General features: G+C 41.7%; 1 protein-coding gene across 1 annotated transcript; it reads left to right on the forward strand.

Moving 5' to 3' along the window:
* The first annotated feature begins 15,456 nt into the window (after positions 1-15,456).
* Positions 15,457-17,864, forward strand: LOC149268122 (uncharacterized). Its single transcript, XM_089473719.1, has one exon. The coding sequence runs from the start codon at positions 16,154-16,156 to the stop codon at positions 17,642-17,644; it is 1,491 nt and encodes a 496-aa protein (XP_089329845.1). The 5' UTR covers positions 15,457-16,153; the 3' UTR covers positions 17,645-17,864.
* The last annotated feature ends 2,304 nt before the right edge of the window (positions 17,865-20,168 follow it).

A 20,168-nucleotide genomic window follows, 5' to 3' on the forward strand; every position in this document is an offset into this window, starting at 1 on the left:
TTTATTATTTTTGCAAGTGTTATGAATATAGATGTGTTTTGTTAATAAGTTAATTAATTATGTGTTAATTGTGTTGCTGCTCTGGTTGTACATTCATATGGATATATGTATGTACATATGTTTATCACCCCTTTTTATATGTGGATGGCAGAACAATGCGGAGACACAATTAGCACACACACACGTATAAGAGTTAAAATGCAAATATAAATATATGTGTATAAATATATAAATATAAAGATTTAAAATAAATTGTAATAAAACGACAAGGATATGTTTTTCAATATATATATATGGTGTGGATTGTACAAACAGATGTGCATATGTATATGTGTATGTATATGCAGTGGGAGTCTTGTATGTACGTACATATATTGCAGTGAAATCGTAATTAAATTTGTGCAATCGGACTATTATGATTGGATTGAATGATGCGACAAGACACAAAGGATATTGTGTATTATGTCTTAGCAAAACGGAAAGATTCGGAATATGTGAATATGCAACGGACTTGAAGGTTAGTGCATACATACATATATGTATGTATGGGTGGCTATGGACTTCACGTATCTGAATATATAAGAATATATGTATATATTCAGATTTATGTCGAACATATAAGAATATATATATATTCAGATTTGTGTCTAATATATAAGAATATATATATTAGTGGGATGCAACTTGCACAACAATGTACAACATATGTGGCGGAAATGTCATATAACAAATGCCGGTATGCACTGATCTATGCAAGTTGCAGTGAGACGAAAAGCAAGCAATTACTTATCTGAGTACTCCCAAGAATCGCTGGTGGATGTGTTGGATGAAATCCGGCTCGAAGGACCAAATGCTGTAGTGTGGAGTCGTCAGATAAGAGAGGAGGACACGTGATTGTATGATTTTAAAATTATTTATTCAATTTAAAAGATGGTGTCGCTCAAAAATGGCGATGTTGTATATTCACAGGGTAATTAACAAGTAAAAGTAAAAGTAATAGTACTTGGCGGAGGGCCAAGCACTGAGAGCAAGCGGTTATACTATTAACAGAAAGCTGTTAATAGCATAATCGGGCTCTGTGGGGGAGGAGCAATCCTTTACATGTCTTGGGGGTCATCAATCAGCGGATTGCATCGTGCTACATCGCCACACTCGATGTAAGTAAGGCGTTTGACTCTGTAGCTCACAATGCGATATTCAACAGGGGAGGTGGCACCTACTTCAATGGTGGAGATTGGAGGTCGGAGGAATTCGTCCCTGCTCGAGGTGTTAAGCAGGGTGACCCTCTTTCCCCCGTACTGTTCAATTTTGTTGTGGAATGATCTCGAAAAACTCATCATCAACATCATCAAGTAAGCATTTGACCTAACGGTAAACACAGTCGTCGGCTGATCGCACATTTGTCTCTAGAATAAGAAACCGAATGTTCTGGATTATGTACATGCATACATTCCATATGAAATAGACGTAAACATAAAAGCATAAGGAGACATCCAGAACATTCGATACGTAATAGAAGTAAGTACATAAGCATGCTGTAAATCGAGCCAGAGCTCATTCTGTAAGTTCATTGTGTAAGATCAATGTCAGTGTGTCGGCTCGGTCAGTTAAGTTCAAATCGTCGCGGTACGTGAAGTAGTGTACTTGTTACTGAATATTTTTGTTGTGTTAAATAAACTTATTGCGTTGCACCTACATATACCGTGTTTCATTTAAGAAAACCTCAACAGGTTATGGGCCCAGACAGTGCTAAACGTGTAATGTAGTGTGAAATCGAGTGCAAGTACATAAGTGAATTAGTGGCAAATTTGTAACTATATAAAGACAATAAAAGTGGAGCCATTAAATATGAGAATTGAACGATTACGCGACAAAGACAATTGGCATTTGTGGTGTTTTATGATTCGTACGCTATTGGAAGAAGACGACGATGTTCTTGCCGTTTGTGAAGGTAGTTTGACGTGTCCGACACAGGAGTCTGCAACATACGAGAGAGACTCGAAAAGGTTCTTGAAAGCTGATAAGACTGCAAGGAAAATAATTATTCATTCTATCGAGAGAAGACCAATGGAATTGATTGTGAGCTGCAAAACAGCAAGAGAAATGTGGATAAAATTGAACTCAGTGTATGATATGAAATCAGAAGAAAATTTATCGGCTATTCAGAAACAGTTTTTTGATTTCAAATGGATTGAAAGTGAGAGTGTGGACTACAATATTTCAAAGTTGGAAGTTTTGTGGAGCAAGATGAAAAATCTTGGAAGTGCTGTGCCTGAAACAATGTTAATGTCGCGAATCCTGTCATCTTTGCCCCAAAAGTTTCACTATTTTCATAGTGCGTGGGATTCGGTCGAACACAGCAAAAGAACAATTTGACGACTCGTTTAATGACAGAAGAAATGCGGTCAAAAGAACAAGAAGTGGTACCTGAAGAGTCAACAGCGTTAGTTGCCGGCAACGGAAAAAATAAAAGAGAACATGAAAATAAGAAGAATATTATGAAGTGCTATAACTGCGGCGTGATGGGACATCTGAAGAAGGACTTCTACAGGTGTTATATATGCAAGAAGAAAGGCCACAAGAGCAACACCTGTCACCAAAGGAGAAATGCAGGAAGTCAAGCGGAAAATAATCAAGGAGAATCGGGTGAATCATCGAGGAAAGGATTGATTGCGAGCAGGGACGGCAGAGAAGATGACGTGTGGGTGATCGACTCAGGAGCTTCTGATCACATGTCAAGGCGTCGAGATTGGTATTCTACTTATGAAGAATTTTTGGAGCCCCTGAGGATAGGCGTAGGTAACGGTAAATATATCACGGCGCACGGAAAAGGTAATATTGATATTGAAACTTATGTCAATAATAATAAAAGGGCGACGACAATGTTTGATGTTTTGTATGTTCCGGAAATAGTTTACAATTTATTTTCTATTATGTCAGCTGCAAAAAGGGGTGTTGATTGTCTTATTAAAAATAAAGGAACACAGTGTTTGTTGAGACGTGATAATAAAATAATTGCAACGGGTTCTAGGTTCGGAAACTTATTAAAATTAGATGCGAATATTTTGATGCCAAAATTGTGTAATTTAACAACAAGTAAGAAAGCTCTAGTCGAGACTGCTCGACTAGGAGATACCCTGAACCCTCTAATCTGATATTCTAATCATTCTGCACTTCTTTTATGCATACATACATACAGATGCATCCACACGCACGCATAAGCCTGCGCTCTGCTAACTGCGCAGTAAGCAGCGACTGCGCTTGGGCTGCGCTGCAGTGTGGGCAATATTATGAGAATTTATTTGTTGAATAATTTCTTTTGTAAATATATGATCTAAATGAAACTTTCAGAGTATAATCATATGGTAAATATGTGTGTACATTCCAAAGCACAAGTCTCTAGTACTTGAAATGCGTTTTTTAAAATTGGGTGAGAAGGGGGCGTGGTATCCAAAATCTGTAAATTACAAAATCTTTGTATCGATTAACTTTATATACAACACAAATTTGAAGACTACAGGTCTAAAAATGTTCAAATTAGGCTAAAAAAACAAAATCAATTTTTCGATTATTCTCGATAAAAAAGTTATCGGACGATTTATCGAAAAAATAAAGCAAACTCGTACTGCGTATGGTACTCACGAGTATGCATGCCAAATTTCAGCTCTCTAGCTCCTGTAACTTCTGAGATCGACGCACTCATACGGACGGACGGACAGACGGACAGGGCTATATCGACTCAGCTCGTCACGCTGATCAAGAATATATATACTTTGTGGGGTCTGCCACGCCTCCTTCTGCCCGTTACATACTTTTTCACAAAACCATTATACCCTGATTTCCCATTTTCAATGGGTTCAGGGTATAACAAGTAAGAAAGCTTTAGTCGAGAATGCTCGACTACGAGATCCCCTGAACCCTTGGAGTGTTAGCTATTTTAATCATCTTTCGCGTCTTTCACACGCACGTACGCACACACAGGCATACATACACACACACACGCATACAGACACAAACGCATACACACACTTACATACACACACTTACATACACACACACATACACAAACACATACACACATACACAAACACATACACACACAAGCACCCACGCATAAACACGCATGGGCTGCAGTGCGCGCTTACTATGAGAACTTAATTGTTTAATAACTTTTGTGGACGTACGATCTTCATGAAACTTCAGATTATGATTATAACATAAATATGCATGTAATTGCCAAAGCACAAGTCTTTAGTATTTGAAATACGCTTTTTACAAAAGTGAGGGTGGTGGGGTGAATTTTGAGGTTGGGGTACATTTTAACAAAAACCGAAATTGTATAAATTGCATATAAGCACATATAAAAAATTTGGAGACTCTAGCAATAAAGGTGTAGAAGATATAATTTTATAACTGGTTTTCGATAAGGTTTTTTATCGATAAAAAAAGATTGGGATGAGTTATCGATTTTTAATGATAAACTTGATATCCGCGCTGTAATTACGAACATTTTACAAAAAATTTGAAGTCTCTAGCTCTTATATCTTCGGAAATCGACGCGTTCAAACATACGGACAGACGGACAGACGGACAGACAGACAGACGGACAGGGCCAAATCAACTCAGCTCGTCACCCTGATCAAGAATATATATACTTTGTGGGGTCTGCCACGCCTCCTTCTGCCTGTTACATACATTTCAACAAAACCATTATACCCTGATTTCCCATTTTCAATGGGTTCAGGGTATAACAAGTAAGAAAATTCTAGTCGAGAGTGCTCGACTAGATACTACCCTGAACCCAACAAATAAAAATTATTTAGTATGGCTGAAATTTCAATTTCGATGTATTTAAAAATATAAATAAAATACCAAACTCATTTTATAAAATATAAAAATATTTTGAAACAATTAAAAACAAGTAAGAAAGCTCTAGTCGAGACTGCTCGACTACGAGATCCCCTGAACCCTTGGAGCAATAGATATTTCAATAATTTTTCGCGTCTTTCAGCTTACACAAGAAACACGCACACACACAGGCACGTACGCACACACATATACAGTTGCGTTTTCACGGAGTGCGGTCGATGTCATCGTGGTCCATCGTAGACAATAGCTTGAACTGTGTTTTCCCCTGTGAAAGTGGAAAGAACTGAAGTCAACGTGTTTGCTGTGGGCGCGGCGTACCCAGCGACCTCAAAAAACTACCAGAGACTTATTGCGCGGCGGTTCGTGGAATTCCCAAGCGGTATAATTCGGTGGTGCAAGAGAGGGGGGGCGATAGCGTCAGTGTTTTGGCGTCAGGGCTTCTTTCCTTTCCTTGTCTTTTGTGAGCGCGTAAATTTTGTTACTTTAGGCGTCACACTTGCGCAATAAGAAAAATCAGGTGCATTCACTCTAACAGCTGTTAGTAGTGCTGGAAATTGCATCGGGCAATCAGCTGCTCACTAACGTTGGTGAGTTGCTAAGCCTTAGCAAAGACAGCAACCTAGCTGCTGGAGTGAAGTAGCAGTTATTAAAAGTAGTGCATACTTTCGGGCTCTCGCTGTAGTCAAGTTGAGTTTAAGTTACTGCGGGTTGTAAACTCAGATTATATTAGTAGCCATTGCCCACTACAGGCTTCACGCCGTGGTAGTCGGAGCAGAAATGGATGCCATGATGGAGGACGAGCTGCAAGCTTTTGCGCGTCGTTCCTCGTTGCAGCGATCGCCGCAGCAACAACAGAGGGTGTTGGCGCAGCCGTCGACTTCTAACCAGGCTCCAGTGGCTGAGTGCCAGGCACCCAAGTCACTAAAAGAAGCGTTAGCTCAAATAGGAGCTACACTAGAGGGTTTGTCTGCCTTATTTGGGGGTCAGCGGCATATAAATGCCTTAATGAGAGAGGAGCTGGCTAGGCTGGTCAGCCTTCACAAGACGGCCGAAGCGTTCTGCAACCGTTCGGTTAAAAACTGTGAGGTGCAGACCACGCCACTCAAAAAAGTAGGCGAAAACTTTAAGGCAGCGAGCATTAGTGCTACAGTAGGTAGCAATACTCCCAAGCGGTCGAGGGAAGTTGCCTCCGAACAGAGGAAAACTCCCTCAAAAAAGCCGAGGCCCAATAGAAGTGCAGCGAACCCAAAAGAACCAATGGCTCTACGGGCTACAGCTGAATCTGAAACTTCAAACCAGGCCGCCCGACAGACAAACCAGAGCAGCTGGACAGTCGTCAAAGGGCGAAAGCCTATGCAAAAACGTCCCAGGACTGACGCGATTGCGATTTCAGGCGTAGGGGGTTGCAGCTATGCGGACATGCTTCGTGTAGTTAAAAACGACCCAAATTTGAAGCATCTGAGCAGCGACGTTCAAGGCATTAGGAAGACAGCTAAGGGGGACCTTTTACTGCAACTGAGTAGGAAGCCGGAGCATAGCGCTGAGGCTCTGCACGAAGCTGTAGGCAAGGCCTTGGGAGACCGAGCGGTAGTTAAAACACTTACCGAATCGGCGCAAGTTGAGATTCGCGATCTAGATGAGTTAGCGACCAAAGAGGAGATCTTGGAGGCAATTAGGGTGGAGGTGAAGGATAGCTCACTCCCCATTGAGGCTATCAAATCGCTTCGGCCAGCTTTTGGTGGACAGCAAAGAGCTACGGTTGCTCTTCCAATTGGGAAAGCAAAAACTCTGCTCGAGCTGTCCAAAATTAGAATAGGATGGGTAGTTTGCCGTATCCGAGCCGTGGAGCAGCCTAAACGCTGTTTCAAGTGCCTCGATTACGGTCATAGGGCAGCAAACTGCGGCAGCGACTGTGACTTAAAGGGCGCCTGTTTCAGGTGTGGAGAGATGGGTCACAGTGCCAAAGCATGCACCAAGCCACCAAAATGTAGCCTCTGCATCCGGAAAGGTGAAAAGCAGACGGACCATTCAGCAGGCAGCTTCAAGTGCCCATCTTACCGTGAAGCTGCTCGTAAAATGAAATGTTAAGGTTTTTGCAGCTTAACTTAAATCATTGTGTTGCTGCCCAAGATCTTCTAGAGCAGACCATTGGGGAAAAATGTATAGATGTAGCTTTTCTCAGTGAGCCTCACCACTGTAGAACCAGCTGCCCTAGGACATGGTCAACAGACGTTAATGGCAAAGCTGCGTTGTGGGTATGCGGCAACTCAACGAACGTACTTTCGAATGTTAAGTCATTCAATGGGTTCGTACGTGGCCGATATGGTAGCTTGTGGCTTTACAGTTGCTATCTGGCCCCCAGCATGCAGATCAGTGAATTCACGACGGTGCTCGACGAGCTTGCCGAGGATGCCAGGGGTCGGAAGGCCATTATAGCTGGAGATTTTAACTCCTGGGCGCTAGAATGGGGTAGCCCAACAACAAATGCCAGAGGTCGTATCCTACTGGAGATCTTCGCGACACTAGATGTTGCACTGCTCAACACTGGCCATGAGTACACCTTCAGTCGGGCGGGATACGGGTCTGTTATCGACATTACTTTTGTCACTTCATCCCTCTTTCGGGGAGCAACATGGAGCCATTGCGATAGCTATACAGGCAGCGATCATACGGCACTTCTGTTCACAATAGGTGAGCCACCTGCCAGGGCGTCAACATTGTGGAGGGAGTCGTATCGGCTAGATACTTTTGATCCCGCGGTCTTTTCAGAGGCCATTCACTCTCTAGGTACAATTGGTAATGCTGAGGCCAGAGCATGCCAAATGGTAGCCCAAATACAGTGTGCCTGCAATAGCAGCATGTTACGTCGCAAACAGTTCACGCGACAACATGATCCTACGTATTGGTGGAATACGCAAATAGGTGACATTCGTCGCAAATGCATCCAGGCGAGAAGAAGCTACCAACGGGCTCGCGGTAGGTCAACGTTTTTTGAGAAACAATTAGCTTACCAGGCAGCTAGAAGACAGCTGAAGAAGGCCATTCGGGCAAGCAAAAGAGAATGTTTTTTACAGTTGTGCGACTCAGCCGAATATGACCCTTGGCTGACAGGCAGGGCATACAAGATAGTAGTTAAAAGACTATACGCAGGTAGACAGGTGCAGCCTACGGATCGTCTGGAGCTTAAATCGATTGTGGAAACACTCTTTCCAGAAAGTTTAAGCTCCATTCACGCCCCTGAGTCCGAGTCTGCTGATCAGGGCTCAACGAGCACTGAAATTGTTTTAGTTACAGAGGAAGAAATATCAGTAGTTCTCCGAGGTCTTAGAACCAACACAGCTCCAGGGCCGGACGGGATCCCAAATCGTGCGCTAAAGCTAGCCCTCGCCTTGCACCCAAGTACGTTCGCCGAATTATTTAACGAATGCCTGATCCAAGAGACGTTCCCGGCAAAATGGAAAGCCCAGAATCTGGTATTGCTACCCAAGGCTGGCAAACCACCAGATGAACCATCTTCGTACAGACCGATCTGTCTCTTAGACACCATGGGAAAGGTGTTTGAGAAACTGATCTGCTCTAGGCTGGAGACTGCGATTGCAAGCGCCGGAGGCCTGTCACCAAACCAATTTGGATTCCGGAAGGCCCGGTCAACAACGGACGCGCTTAACAAAGTTGTTGGTCTGGCCACACCGCTATTCAAGGCACCAGATGGAGGCACGGTACGAAGGAATACTGTATCATCGCGACCCTGGATGTAAGGAATGCCTTCAACACAGCTAGTTGGGATATGATACTGAATGCGCTGTCACAATATAATATCCCTAAATATCTAAGAGAGATAATAAAGAGCTACTTCAGAGGAAGAACACTGGTATACAACACGAGTGAGGGTCCCCAAACTCATACAGTGTCAGCTGGAGTACCCCAAGGCTCAGTGCTGGGGCCTCTCCTATGGAACATCATGTACGACGGCGTACTGCGCTTGGAACTACCAGCAGGCGCGCACACCATTGGCTTTGCTGATGATGTAGCTGTCGTAGCCATAGGAAAGGAGCTCAAAGATACAGAGGATATGTGCAGCGAAAGTATCAATCGCATACGAAGCTGGTTGACAGGAGCTGGGCTCGAGCTTGCGGCACACAAGACCGAAGTTGTACTAGTCAGCAGTCGCAAAAGAGTGGAAACTGCCAATATAAAGATCGGCAGCGTCACCATTGTGTCAAAGAGGGCGATAAAATATCTTGGTGTCATGATAGACACAAGATTAACTTTCCGCGAGCACTTAGAATATGTGCATAAAAAGGCAGCTGATTCTTGTAGAGCTCTCTCGAGAATCATGCTTAACACGTGGGGACCTAAACAGCAACGACGTCTCCTCCTAATGAGCGTCATTAGGTCTGTCATCCTCTATGCTGCGCCAATATGGGCAAGAGCGATGGCAACGCCGAGCTACAGCCGAGGCATTTGCGCGATCTACAGGCTGAGCGCAATCAGAGTCAGCTGCGCTTTCAGGACTGTCTCCGATGACGCGGCGCTCGTCATAGCCGGTATGGTGCCACTGGAGTATTTGGTCGCCGAAGCCGTGGAGCGGAATTCGCACGGGCCTACGCGACTCAACGCTGTCAGGGCGAACAGCATCGCACGATGGCAAAGAAGGTGGAATAGCTCAGCTAAAGGGCGGTGGACGCACAAGCTCATCCCGGAGCTTGAACCATGGGTTAACCGCAAACATGGCGAGGTTAACTTCTACCTTACGCAGATCCTCTCGGGTCATGGATGCTTTCGGAGCTATTTGAAGCGCTTTGGCCACGAGGAATCTGACGAGTGCCCCTGGTGCGAGCGAGGGCATGTGGAAGACGCCAACCACATTCTTTTCGAATGTGGACGGTTCCTGGAGGAGAGGCGTCGTCTGGAAGAGGCAGTGGGCCGCTCCATCAGAGCGGACAACTTAGTCAACGCCATGCTGGAATCGGAGGAAGCTTGGGAACTAACAAGCACCTTCGCGGCCACGGTGATGATGGAGCTCCGCAGAGTCGAGCGATCGAGAAGACGAGCTGTCCCAGGCTAAGGTAGCGCATAGTGCTTGCGAAGCAATGCTTTACGGCCGTCCCGCAAGCACCGCGCGCTATCCTAGCCACCACGCAACTTACAATTTGTATAATTTTGTCAATAAATGAATATAAAAACAAGTAAGAAAGCTCTAGTCGAGACTGCTCGACTACGAGATCCCCTGAACCCTTGGAGGAATAGATATTTCAATAATTTTTCGCGTCTTTCAGCTTACACAAGAAACACGCACACCCACACGCACGTACGCACACACAGGCATACATACACACGCACGCATACAGACACAAACGCATACACACACTCACATACACACACACATACACATACACAAACACATACACACACATACACAAACACATACACACATAAGCACCCACGCATAAACACGCATGGGCTGCAGTGTGCGCTTACTATGATACTTAATTGTTTAATAACTTTTTTTATGGACGTACGATCTTCATGATCATTCAGATTATGATTATAACATGAATATGCATGTAATTGCCAAAGCACAAGTCTCTAGTATTTGAAATACGCTTTTTACAAAAGTGAGGGTGAGGGGGTGAATTTAAGGGTGGGGGTACATTTTAACAAAAACCGAAATTGTATAAATTGCATATAAGCATACATTAAAAATTTGGAGACTCTACCAATAAAGGTGTAGAAGATATAATTTTATAAATGGTATTCGATAAGGGTTTTTATCGATAAAAAAGATCGGGATGAGTTATCGATTTTTAATGATAAACTTGATATGCGCGCTGTAATTACGGACATTTAAAAAAAATTTGAAGTCTCTAGCTCTTATATCTTCTGAAATCGACGCGTTCATACATACGGACAGACGGACAGACGGACAGACGGACAGACGGACGGACGGACAGACGGACAGACAGACGGACAGGGCCAAATCAACTCAGCTCGTCGCCCTGATCAAGAATATATATACTTTGTGGGGTCTGCCACGCCTCCTTCTCCCTGTTACATACATTTCAACAAAACCATTATACCCTGATTTCCCATTGAAAATGGGTTCAGGGTATAAAAATTAACATCAGTTGCATCGATCGGGATTCGAACCGCGACTCTTCGATCGAGCGTCACGCTGCTAACACACTAGGCCACCTCACTCCTGCTGGTGGCGCTGGCAAAACTCAAATAGATTCACTGCTGCAGCGCCATCTACCAAAACTAAACGAAACTAACTGCTGATGTGATTCTAAGAATCTGCTAGAATAACCAAACTATTAAAAACGCACATAAAGTATAGTTAAAATTTCAATTTCGGTGTATTTAAAAATATAAATTAAATAGAAAACTCATTTATGAAAATATAAAAATATTTTGAAACAATTAAAAAAAGTTAACATCAGCCGCACCGGATCGGGGTTCGAACCGCGACTTCCCGATCGAGCGTCATGCAGCTAACACACTAGGCCACCCCACTCCTGCTAGTGGCGCTGGCAAAACTCAAATAGATTCACTGTTGCTGCGCCATCTACCAAAACTAAACGAAACTAACAGCTGATGTGATTCAACGCATGTTTTTGTTGTAGCTGCTGCACGTGCGTTTGTTAATTGGCCAAATATTTGATTATTTTTTATTAATTTTTGACTGAACGGAATTCAATGAAACTTTCAGCATATGATCTACATATTATATTGAATATTTGAGAAATTTAAAAAAAAGAAAAATCATTCACAATTAGCTATAGTGGCATCTGATTTGAACTTGAATGTTTTTACTCGATAAAAACATAACGGGATGATTTATCGAATTTTAAAAACAAACTCGACGTCCGCGCTGTATATACGGTCATTTTAAAAAAAATTCAAGTCTCTAGCTCTTATATCTTCGGAAATCGACGCGTTCAAACATACGGACAGACGGACAGACGGACAGACAGACAGACGGACAGGGCCAAATCGACTCAGCTCGTCGCCCTGATCAAGAATATATATACTTTGTGGGGTCTGCCACGCCTCCTTCTGCCTGTTACATACATTTCAACAAAACCATTATACCCTGATTTCCCATTTTCAATGGGTTCAGGGTATAAAAATAAGAATATTGATTTTCTAGAAAATGATTTCTTTTGTGAAGGATGTGCTTATGGGAAGCAGCATCGGCTAACATTTCACAAAAATATTGACCGTGCAACAAAGACACGAGAGATAATTCGTACTGATGTTTGCGGTCCGATAGAGGTAGAGTCTATTGGTAAAAAGTTGTATTTTGTTAGCTTTAAAGATGATTATTCAAGTTATCGGGAAGTTTATTTTATACGTCATAAGTCGGAAGTATTTGAAAAACTCCAAATTTTTATTCAGGCAGTTCAGAATCAATTTCATGAAAACATTAAAGAAATTCACAGCGATGGGGGTAGAGAATATATTAATAAAAAAGTTAAGTTGTTCTTTAATAAGAAGGGAATAAAACATATTGTTAATGAGAATAGAACTATTATTGAAGCTGCACGATCAATGTTGCATTCTAATTCTGAGTTACCATTATTTCTATGGGCAGAAGCAGTAAACACTGCAGTTTATGTAATTAATCGCACAGGTCCAACAAAACATGGGAATAAAACTCCATATGAGTTGTGGTTCAAGAAAGAGCCAGATATCCGAAATCTTAAAATTTTCGGGGTGAATGTTTTGTACATGTACCAAAAGAAACAAGTAAGAAAGCTCTAGTCGAGACTGCTCGACTACGAGATCCCTGAACCCTTGGAGCAATAGATATTTCAATAATTTTTCGCGTCTTTCAGCTTACACAAGAAACACGCACACACACACGCACGTACGCACACACAGGCATACATACACACGCACGCATACAGACACAAACGCATACACACACTTACATACACACACACATACACATACACAAACACATACACACACATACACAAACACATACACACACAAGCACCCACGCATAAACACGCATGGGCTGCAGTGTGCGCTTACTATGGGAACTTAATTGTTTAATAACTTTTTTTATGGACGTACGATCTTCATGAAACTTTCAGATTATGATTATAACATGGATATGCATGTAATTGCCAAAGCACAAGTCTCTAGTATTTGAAATACGCTTTTTACAAAAGTGAGGGTGAGGGGGTGAATCTAGAGGTGGGGGTACATTTTAACAAAAACCGAAATTGTATAAATCGCATATAAGCATACATTAAAAATTTGGAGACTCTAGCAATAAAGGTGTAGAAGATATAATTTTATAACTGGTTTTCGATAAGGTTTTTCTATCGATAAAAAAAGATCTGGATGAGTTATCGATTTTTAATGATAAACTTGATATGCGCGCTGTAATTACGGACATTTAAAAAAAATTGAAGTCGCCAGCTCTTATATCTTCTGAAATCGACGCGTTCATACATACGGACAGACGGACATCGGGACAGACAGACGGACGGACGGAGCTAAAAAACTCAGCTCGTCGTCCTGATCAAGAATATATATTTGTGGGGATTGCCACGCTTCTTTCTCCCTGTTACATACATTTCAACAAAACCATTATACCCTGATTTCCCATTTTCAATGGGTTCAGGGTATAAAAATGTAACATGCTTCTTAGGAATAGAAATACTGAAGCAGACAAATGGTTCTATATTCATATATCAAGGAAATTATATAAGAAAAATTTTAGAAAAATTTAATATGATAAATGCGAACATTGTCTCCACGCCAGTTGAAAGTAATTATGATGAAAATGTATCTGAACAAAATAATTGTAATGCACTGTAGTGGCGCTGGAATAGAGAAAAAAGGAAGCAGCCTAAAAGTAGGCAATCCGCTGAGCTTGGAGTGGCTTAGAAAATTTGATCACGCGATCACGGATGTGGCAATCCCAAATCTGGATCAATAACAGGAGAAATTGTCACTCTCACCTAGGCCATAAAAAACTGTTCCCAAGCGATGACTTGCCGCTTCATGGGATCGGCCATATTTTCCTCTTTCTTTTTCCGATCCCAACCACCGACTGAAAAGGTTGTTGCTAAATCACGCTGTGAATAGTGAAAAGTGACTTTGAAACTTAAAGAAAAAAAAGTTTTTTTAAATTCAAGTGCTATTTCTTTTGTGCAAGTGCCAAACTATTCGGTAAGAAGAAAGTAGTGGCATTTCCAAAGGGCAGAACATATGCCTAAAATAATCTCGCACAAACCTCTTTGCAGGTTTGGCACCCAGCAAAAAATTTTAATTTTTTTTGCCAAAGTGCCATTGGGGCGCATAACTAAATCTTTACATCGGCGCACCACCAAATCTTTACATCGGCGCACCACCAAATCTTTACATCGGCGCACCACCAAATCTTTACATCGGCGCACCACCAAATCTTTACATCGGCGCACCACCAAATCTTTACATCGGCGCACCACCAAATCTTTACATCGGCGCACAACCAAATCTTAATATCGGCGCACAACTAAATCTCTATATCGGCGCACAACTAAACCTTGTATTATAGGCACCGAGTTAATTTTTTTTTCTGATTTGCACTTCACCATGAATATTGTATAGTAGTTAAATAGTAGAATAATTTAAATATAACTTTAGTCATTAAGTTTAACCTCCTCCCGATGAATATTTTCCCCATTCGTAGTTTATGCATTATATTTTTTTGCAGTTGCATATAAATTTTTTTTTGTTAGCACAGCCTGTCGCCCAACCGAAATGGAAGCGCTTTCATCGCGGGACAGCACAGTAAGTGGAGCTGCATTATAAATTTAACAAATTCAATATTTATTTTTTGTTCGTATCCGTCAGCGTTTTTTTTACACCCGCTGCATTAAAAAAGAAAGAACATAATGCATAAATTTTAACCTCTCTATCACTTCTACCTCATTTCGATCAGCTGAGAGAAAAAGCTCCCCGAAAGCTTTCTTTTTGATCTGTTTATAATCTCGCATTATCTATGCCCATAGCCACTATTTACCAATGTACGATTATTTTGTAAATAATATATCCAATGAAGGTTAATTAAGTCTAATTATTTTGGGGCCATGCGGCGCGTCTCTGTAGGTTTTTAGCTCTCCAAGCTGGGTATGGGGTCGCTGTTAATACATGCAGGTAGCCAGCGACCAAGGTAGGGTGGGCACGGTCGGTCGCCTTAAATATCAAAGGCCGACGTTCGCTGAGCAAGCACATATTTGCTTGCGAAGCGAGACCCAGCTTGGACGGGTATGTTTGTGTGTGTATAAATCTGTTCTATCTCTCTCTCTCTCTCTCTCTCTCTCTCTCTCTCTCTCTCTCTCTCTCTTCTTTCCTCTCTTCGAAGTAAGTGGCCGAAGACAATCGTTCGCACGCGATTTTTATTAATAAATATATTTTGGCAGCGCTAGGAGTCGCAGTCCCCCCCCCCCCCCCTTACCCCTTCCCTTCTCCCGATGACCCATTGGCCGGATCCAGCGCGTGCACTGCTCTAAGCCTCCTACTCCACCATCAGCGCTTTATAATGTAACTCGTTACAGAATTAATTTAAAATCATATATTTATTTGGCGCCCAACGTGGGGCCCAACAGTCCGGCAGCCCCGACAACAATCGATTCAAGTCATTATCAGCTGACTTATTTTATCTCTTCGATTTGTCGCGGTTCACTTGCAAAAGCAATTATGTATTCCAGTCTATTAAATGGGACGTGCGAACCTAATATTACATATTCTTGTAGCTGGATGTGGATTTCAATGGACACGCTCTATTATCCTCCGCGCAATGAAATTGTGCTATCGCCGCCTTAATGACTATAATTTTAGTCATGAATAGGGTTTATGTCAGTTTTGCTTCTGTTTCGTTTTGTACTCTTCACTAAAATTTTCTACTTTCTTAGCACCTTTGTACCCGTCTAAATTTATCTAATGGATGTGTTCGCATGGTACCCCAAAATCGTATGTAATTGAAATATTCTTTTGAATTTGGTTTACTTATTATTTTATTTTTTTTTTTTTTTTGCAGTTACTGTTTTGCAGATTTAATTTCGTTTGTTCTCTTCAGTTTTTTTTTTTTGCTTTTATATAGGGAATTATCAATTAGTTGATTTATTGTGTTCCTTTTCTTTTTTTATTTATTATTTTTTTAGTTAGTTTAACTGAATTATTTAATTCTTTATTATTCCTACTAGTTAATAGTCAGTTAATTTTTTTTACTTATTTGCCATTTCTTTGCAATATAGTTGCCAATTATATCGATTCGAAAATGCCTTTAACGCGTAGTAGCGAAAATTTATCCCGGCCTGACGAGCCTATCATAAACTGTTTTATTTGTACAGAATCTATTATTAACGAAAGCCAGCTATTTAAAACAAGTTGTGGCCATACCTTTCATCAATCGTGTTTTAACACCAAGATAGCTAATAAGACAGTCTGTCCAGTGTGTAAACAGTCGCTGCGATTACCGAGTGTTGCCGTCAGTACAGAATCTTTAAAGGATAAGCCATCAGGGTCGAATGTAGCAACTAAAACTAGATCCCAGGCAAGAAAGACAGCAACCTCCAATATGTCTGAAGGCGATATTTCGTCACCTGCCTTAGTTTCTTCAGTGGCGCCCCCCCTTACTCCAGACTTGGCTACAATAATAGCTGACGCCATTTCTGCCGCTTCACTTCGGCAAACAGAATTGATAGCTCAGATTTCTATGAGGCAAAGTGAGACGCTGTCGCAGGTGATAGAGAGTGGCTTCCAGAAACTGCTTTCATCATCCGCAGAGCCGCATACAAGTCGCAGTCCCATACTGCCAGTGCAAGATAATACCAGCAATCTTGGCCAACAAGAGTTTCAACCAGCTTCAACTGTATCTGGCACCCATTCAAACAATAGATTCACGTCATTAGGAACGGATTTGCGACCAGATCGCATCAGCCAAATTATTTCAAATTGGAAGGTACGTTTCAATGGCAAAACGGCCTTGTCAGTAGAAGATTTCATTTATCGAACTGAAGCTCTTACGCATCAGACTCTAGAAGGCAATTTTGAGCTGTTGTCTAGATACGTTAGCAACCTCTTTGATGGTAGTGCGAGTGATTGGTTTTGGCGCTATCACAAAAGTGTGCCTGGGATTCGCTGGCAAGAACTTTGTTTTGCACTTAGAGAGCAATTTAATGATGATAGAACTGACCTTCATATCCGAGCTGCCATAGATAGGCGTAAGCAAAAGATAGGCGAACCCTTCGATGAGTTCTATGAGGCCATCGTATCACTTGCGGACAAACTTTCGAGTCCCTTGCGTGAGTTATCTCTACTCCAAATTCTCCGTAATAATTTGCTCCCTGAAATTCAGCATGAACTTCTTTATGAGAGAATTGAAAGAGTTGCTCAGCTACGTCAGTTGGTGCGCACACGCGAAATTTTCTTGCAAACGATTGGCAAGCCATTAGTGAATAGGCCGCATCCTATACCTATGCCACGTCGCTCAGTAAATGGAATCGCAATAGAGCACGAGTCTTCGGATGAGGACGTCGACAGTCCAGAAGTATCAGCAGTAAATTTACTGTGCTGGAACTGTAATGCGACAGGGCACAGGTACCAAGATTGTACTGCGGAACGTCGAGTATTTTGTTATGGTTGTGGCAAACCCGACACGTATAAGCCTTCGTGCATGAAATGCAACAAGCATTCAAAAAACTTGTCAGCCCGTGCACCGTCGACCAGTGCACGCAAACAAATGAAGTCGACATCAACCAACACATAGATTTTCAGTCCGTTGACTATACCAACGACCCAATTACGACCTCACAACTTTATGATGCCCATTCCGAAACAATACACACACAAATAAGCTCCAAATCTCGCTCTCAACTACGTCGTATCTCAGCAAAAAAACGTCATAAGATAGAGCAGAAGCAGCTAATGTTAGCTGTGATAGCAAACGCTCAAGATATTAGGCCATATGCAAATGTTAGTTTATTAGGAAAGAGTCTTACTGGCCTAATGGACACAGGCGCTTCCATAAGCTGTATTGGTGGTGAATTTTGTAATCATGTTCTTAATTCAAATATCGTATTTAAGCCTCTGAATTCAGCTGTACGTACTGCAGATGGCAAGGCACAGAATATAATAGGCAAAATCACTACAGAAATCAAATTTAAAAATGAAGCTAGAATGTTGACATTTTATATAGTACCCTCCTTATCTCAAGATTTATATTTAGGGATAGATTTTTGGACCCAATTTAATCTTCTTCCACTGGAGGTGGTGCCCACAGTCAATAATTTGTCTTCTTTAGAGGATCGCAACCTAAAGCCACTTACAGTCACGCAGCATCAATTGCTGCTGCAACACATTAACATGTTCCCTTCTTTTGCTAAACTGGGCTTGGGACGAACAACTCTTCTTTCGCATGAGATTAATGTCGCCGGAGCCGCTCCAATTAAGCAACGTCATTATCCAGTTTCACCAGCAGTAGAAAAGTTAATGTATGAAGAGCTGGACAGAATGCTTAAATTAGGCGTGATAGAGGAGTCACAAAGCGCTTGGTCTTCTCCAGTTGTGTTAGTTCGCAAACCAGGAAAGGTTCGTTTGTGTTTAGATAGCAGGCGTGTTAATGCGGTTACCGTTAAGGATGCGTATCCTATGCCGTTCATTGATGGTATTCTTAGTAGGCTACCAAAAGCTGAATTCATAACCAGCTTAGATTTAAAAGATGCTTTCTGGCAAATTCCACTAGAGCCGAAGTCACGCGATAAAACCGCATTTAGCGTACCTGGTAGGCCATTGTATCAATACACTGTTATGCCTTTTGGGCTTTGTAATGCTCCACAGACAATGTCGAAGTTGATGGATAGAATAATACCCACTAATCTGCGTCGTGAAGTTTTTATCTATTTAGATGACTTGTTGGTAGTTTCAGATACTTTCGAACGACATCTAAATGTCCTAAAAGAGTTGGCAAATCACATAAAAACAGCAGGTTTGACCATCAATATTGAGAAAAGTAATTTCTGTCTCAAAGAGGTAAAATATTTAGGTCATGTGATTGGCAATGGCACAGTTAGCACAGACCCAGATAAAATTGTATCTATTACAGAATTCCCAGTCCCGAGGTCAGTCAAACAAGTTAGGCGGTTTTTAGGTATGACGGGATGGTATAATAAATTTATTCAGAACTATGCCACCATTGCATCCCCTATAACAGACACGCTGAAACATAAACAAAAATTTGTATGGGGTGAATCAGCTCAAAAAGCGTTCGAAGAACTCAAGGAGAAGCTTAGTACGGCTCCAGTTTTGCATAGTCCAAATTTTGACAGACCATTCTCTATACACTGCGATGCCAGCCATACAGGTGTTGGTGCTGTGTTAGTCCAGGTAACAGAGAATAATGAAGAGGTACCGGTGGCTTTTATGTCTCGTAAACTTAACCGTTGTCAAAGGAATTATTCCGTAACGGAAAAAGAATGTCTGGCAGCTATTTTAGCGATAAAAAAATTTAGAGCTTATGTTGAAGGACAAGAATTTTCTGTAGTCACAGATCATGCTTCTCTAAAATGGCTCATATCTCAAACTGACTTGAGTTCTCGGTTAGCAAGGTGGGCTTTAAAACTTCAGGGTTATGATTTTAAAATAGTCCATAGAAAAGGCAGTCAAAACATTGTACCAGATGCTTTATCACGAGTGTACACAGAAGATGTGTCTGCAATCTCAGCCGATTGTCTAGTGGATCTCGACTCAGTTCATTTTAAGACATCTGATTATCTAGAACTTAAAGCCAAAATATTAGCCAATCCATCTAGATCACCAGATGTGAAGGTAGTTGACGATTATATATATCGGAGAGCTGATCACGCGTCGGGTGAGAAAGTAGCCGATGATCTGTGTTGGAAACTTTGGGTTCCCCAATCGCTGGTTCCAGAAGTCCTTAAGAAGGCCCACGAGCCTCCACTAGCTTCTCACCCAGGCATAAACAAGATGCTAGATAAGCTGCACCGCTATCTTTATTGGCCGAAAATGGTAGTAGATGTAAAAAAATTCGTTAATAATTGCGAAAGTTGCAAGTGCAACAAGCACCCAAATTACACACTACGTCCACCCTTAGGAAAATCGGGTTCAACGCAACGCGTGTTCCCAAAACTTTATATTGACTTTCTAGGTCCATATCCGCGAAGTCGCACCGGGAATATAGGAGTCTTTGTTGTTTTAGACCATATGTCGAAATTTCCTTTTTTGAAACCCGTCAAAAATTTGACTGCCGACGCCATCACAGACTATTTAGAACA

Source organism: Drosophila arizonae, chromosome X (genome assembly GCF_054131065.1).
Source record: "Drosophila arizonae isolate 15081-1271.41 chromosome X, UAZ_ARI_1.0, whole genome shotgun sequence".
NCBI classification, from domain to species: Eukaryota; Metazoa; Arthropoda; class Insecta; order Diptera; family Drosophilidae; genus Drosophila; species Drosophila arizonae.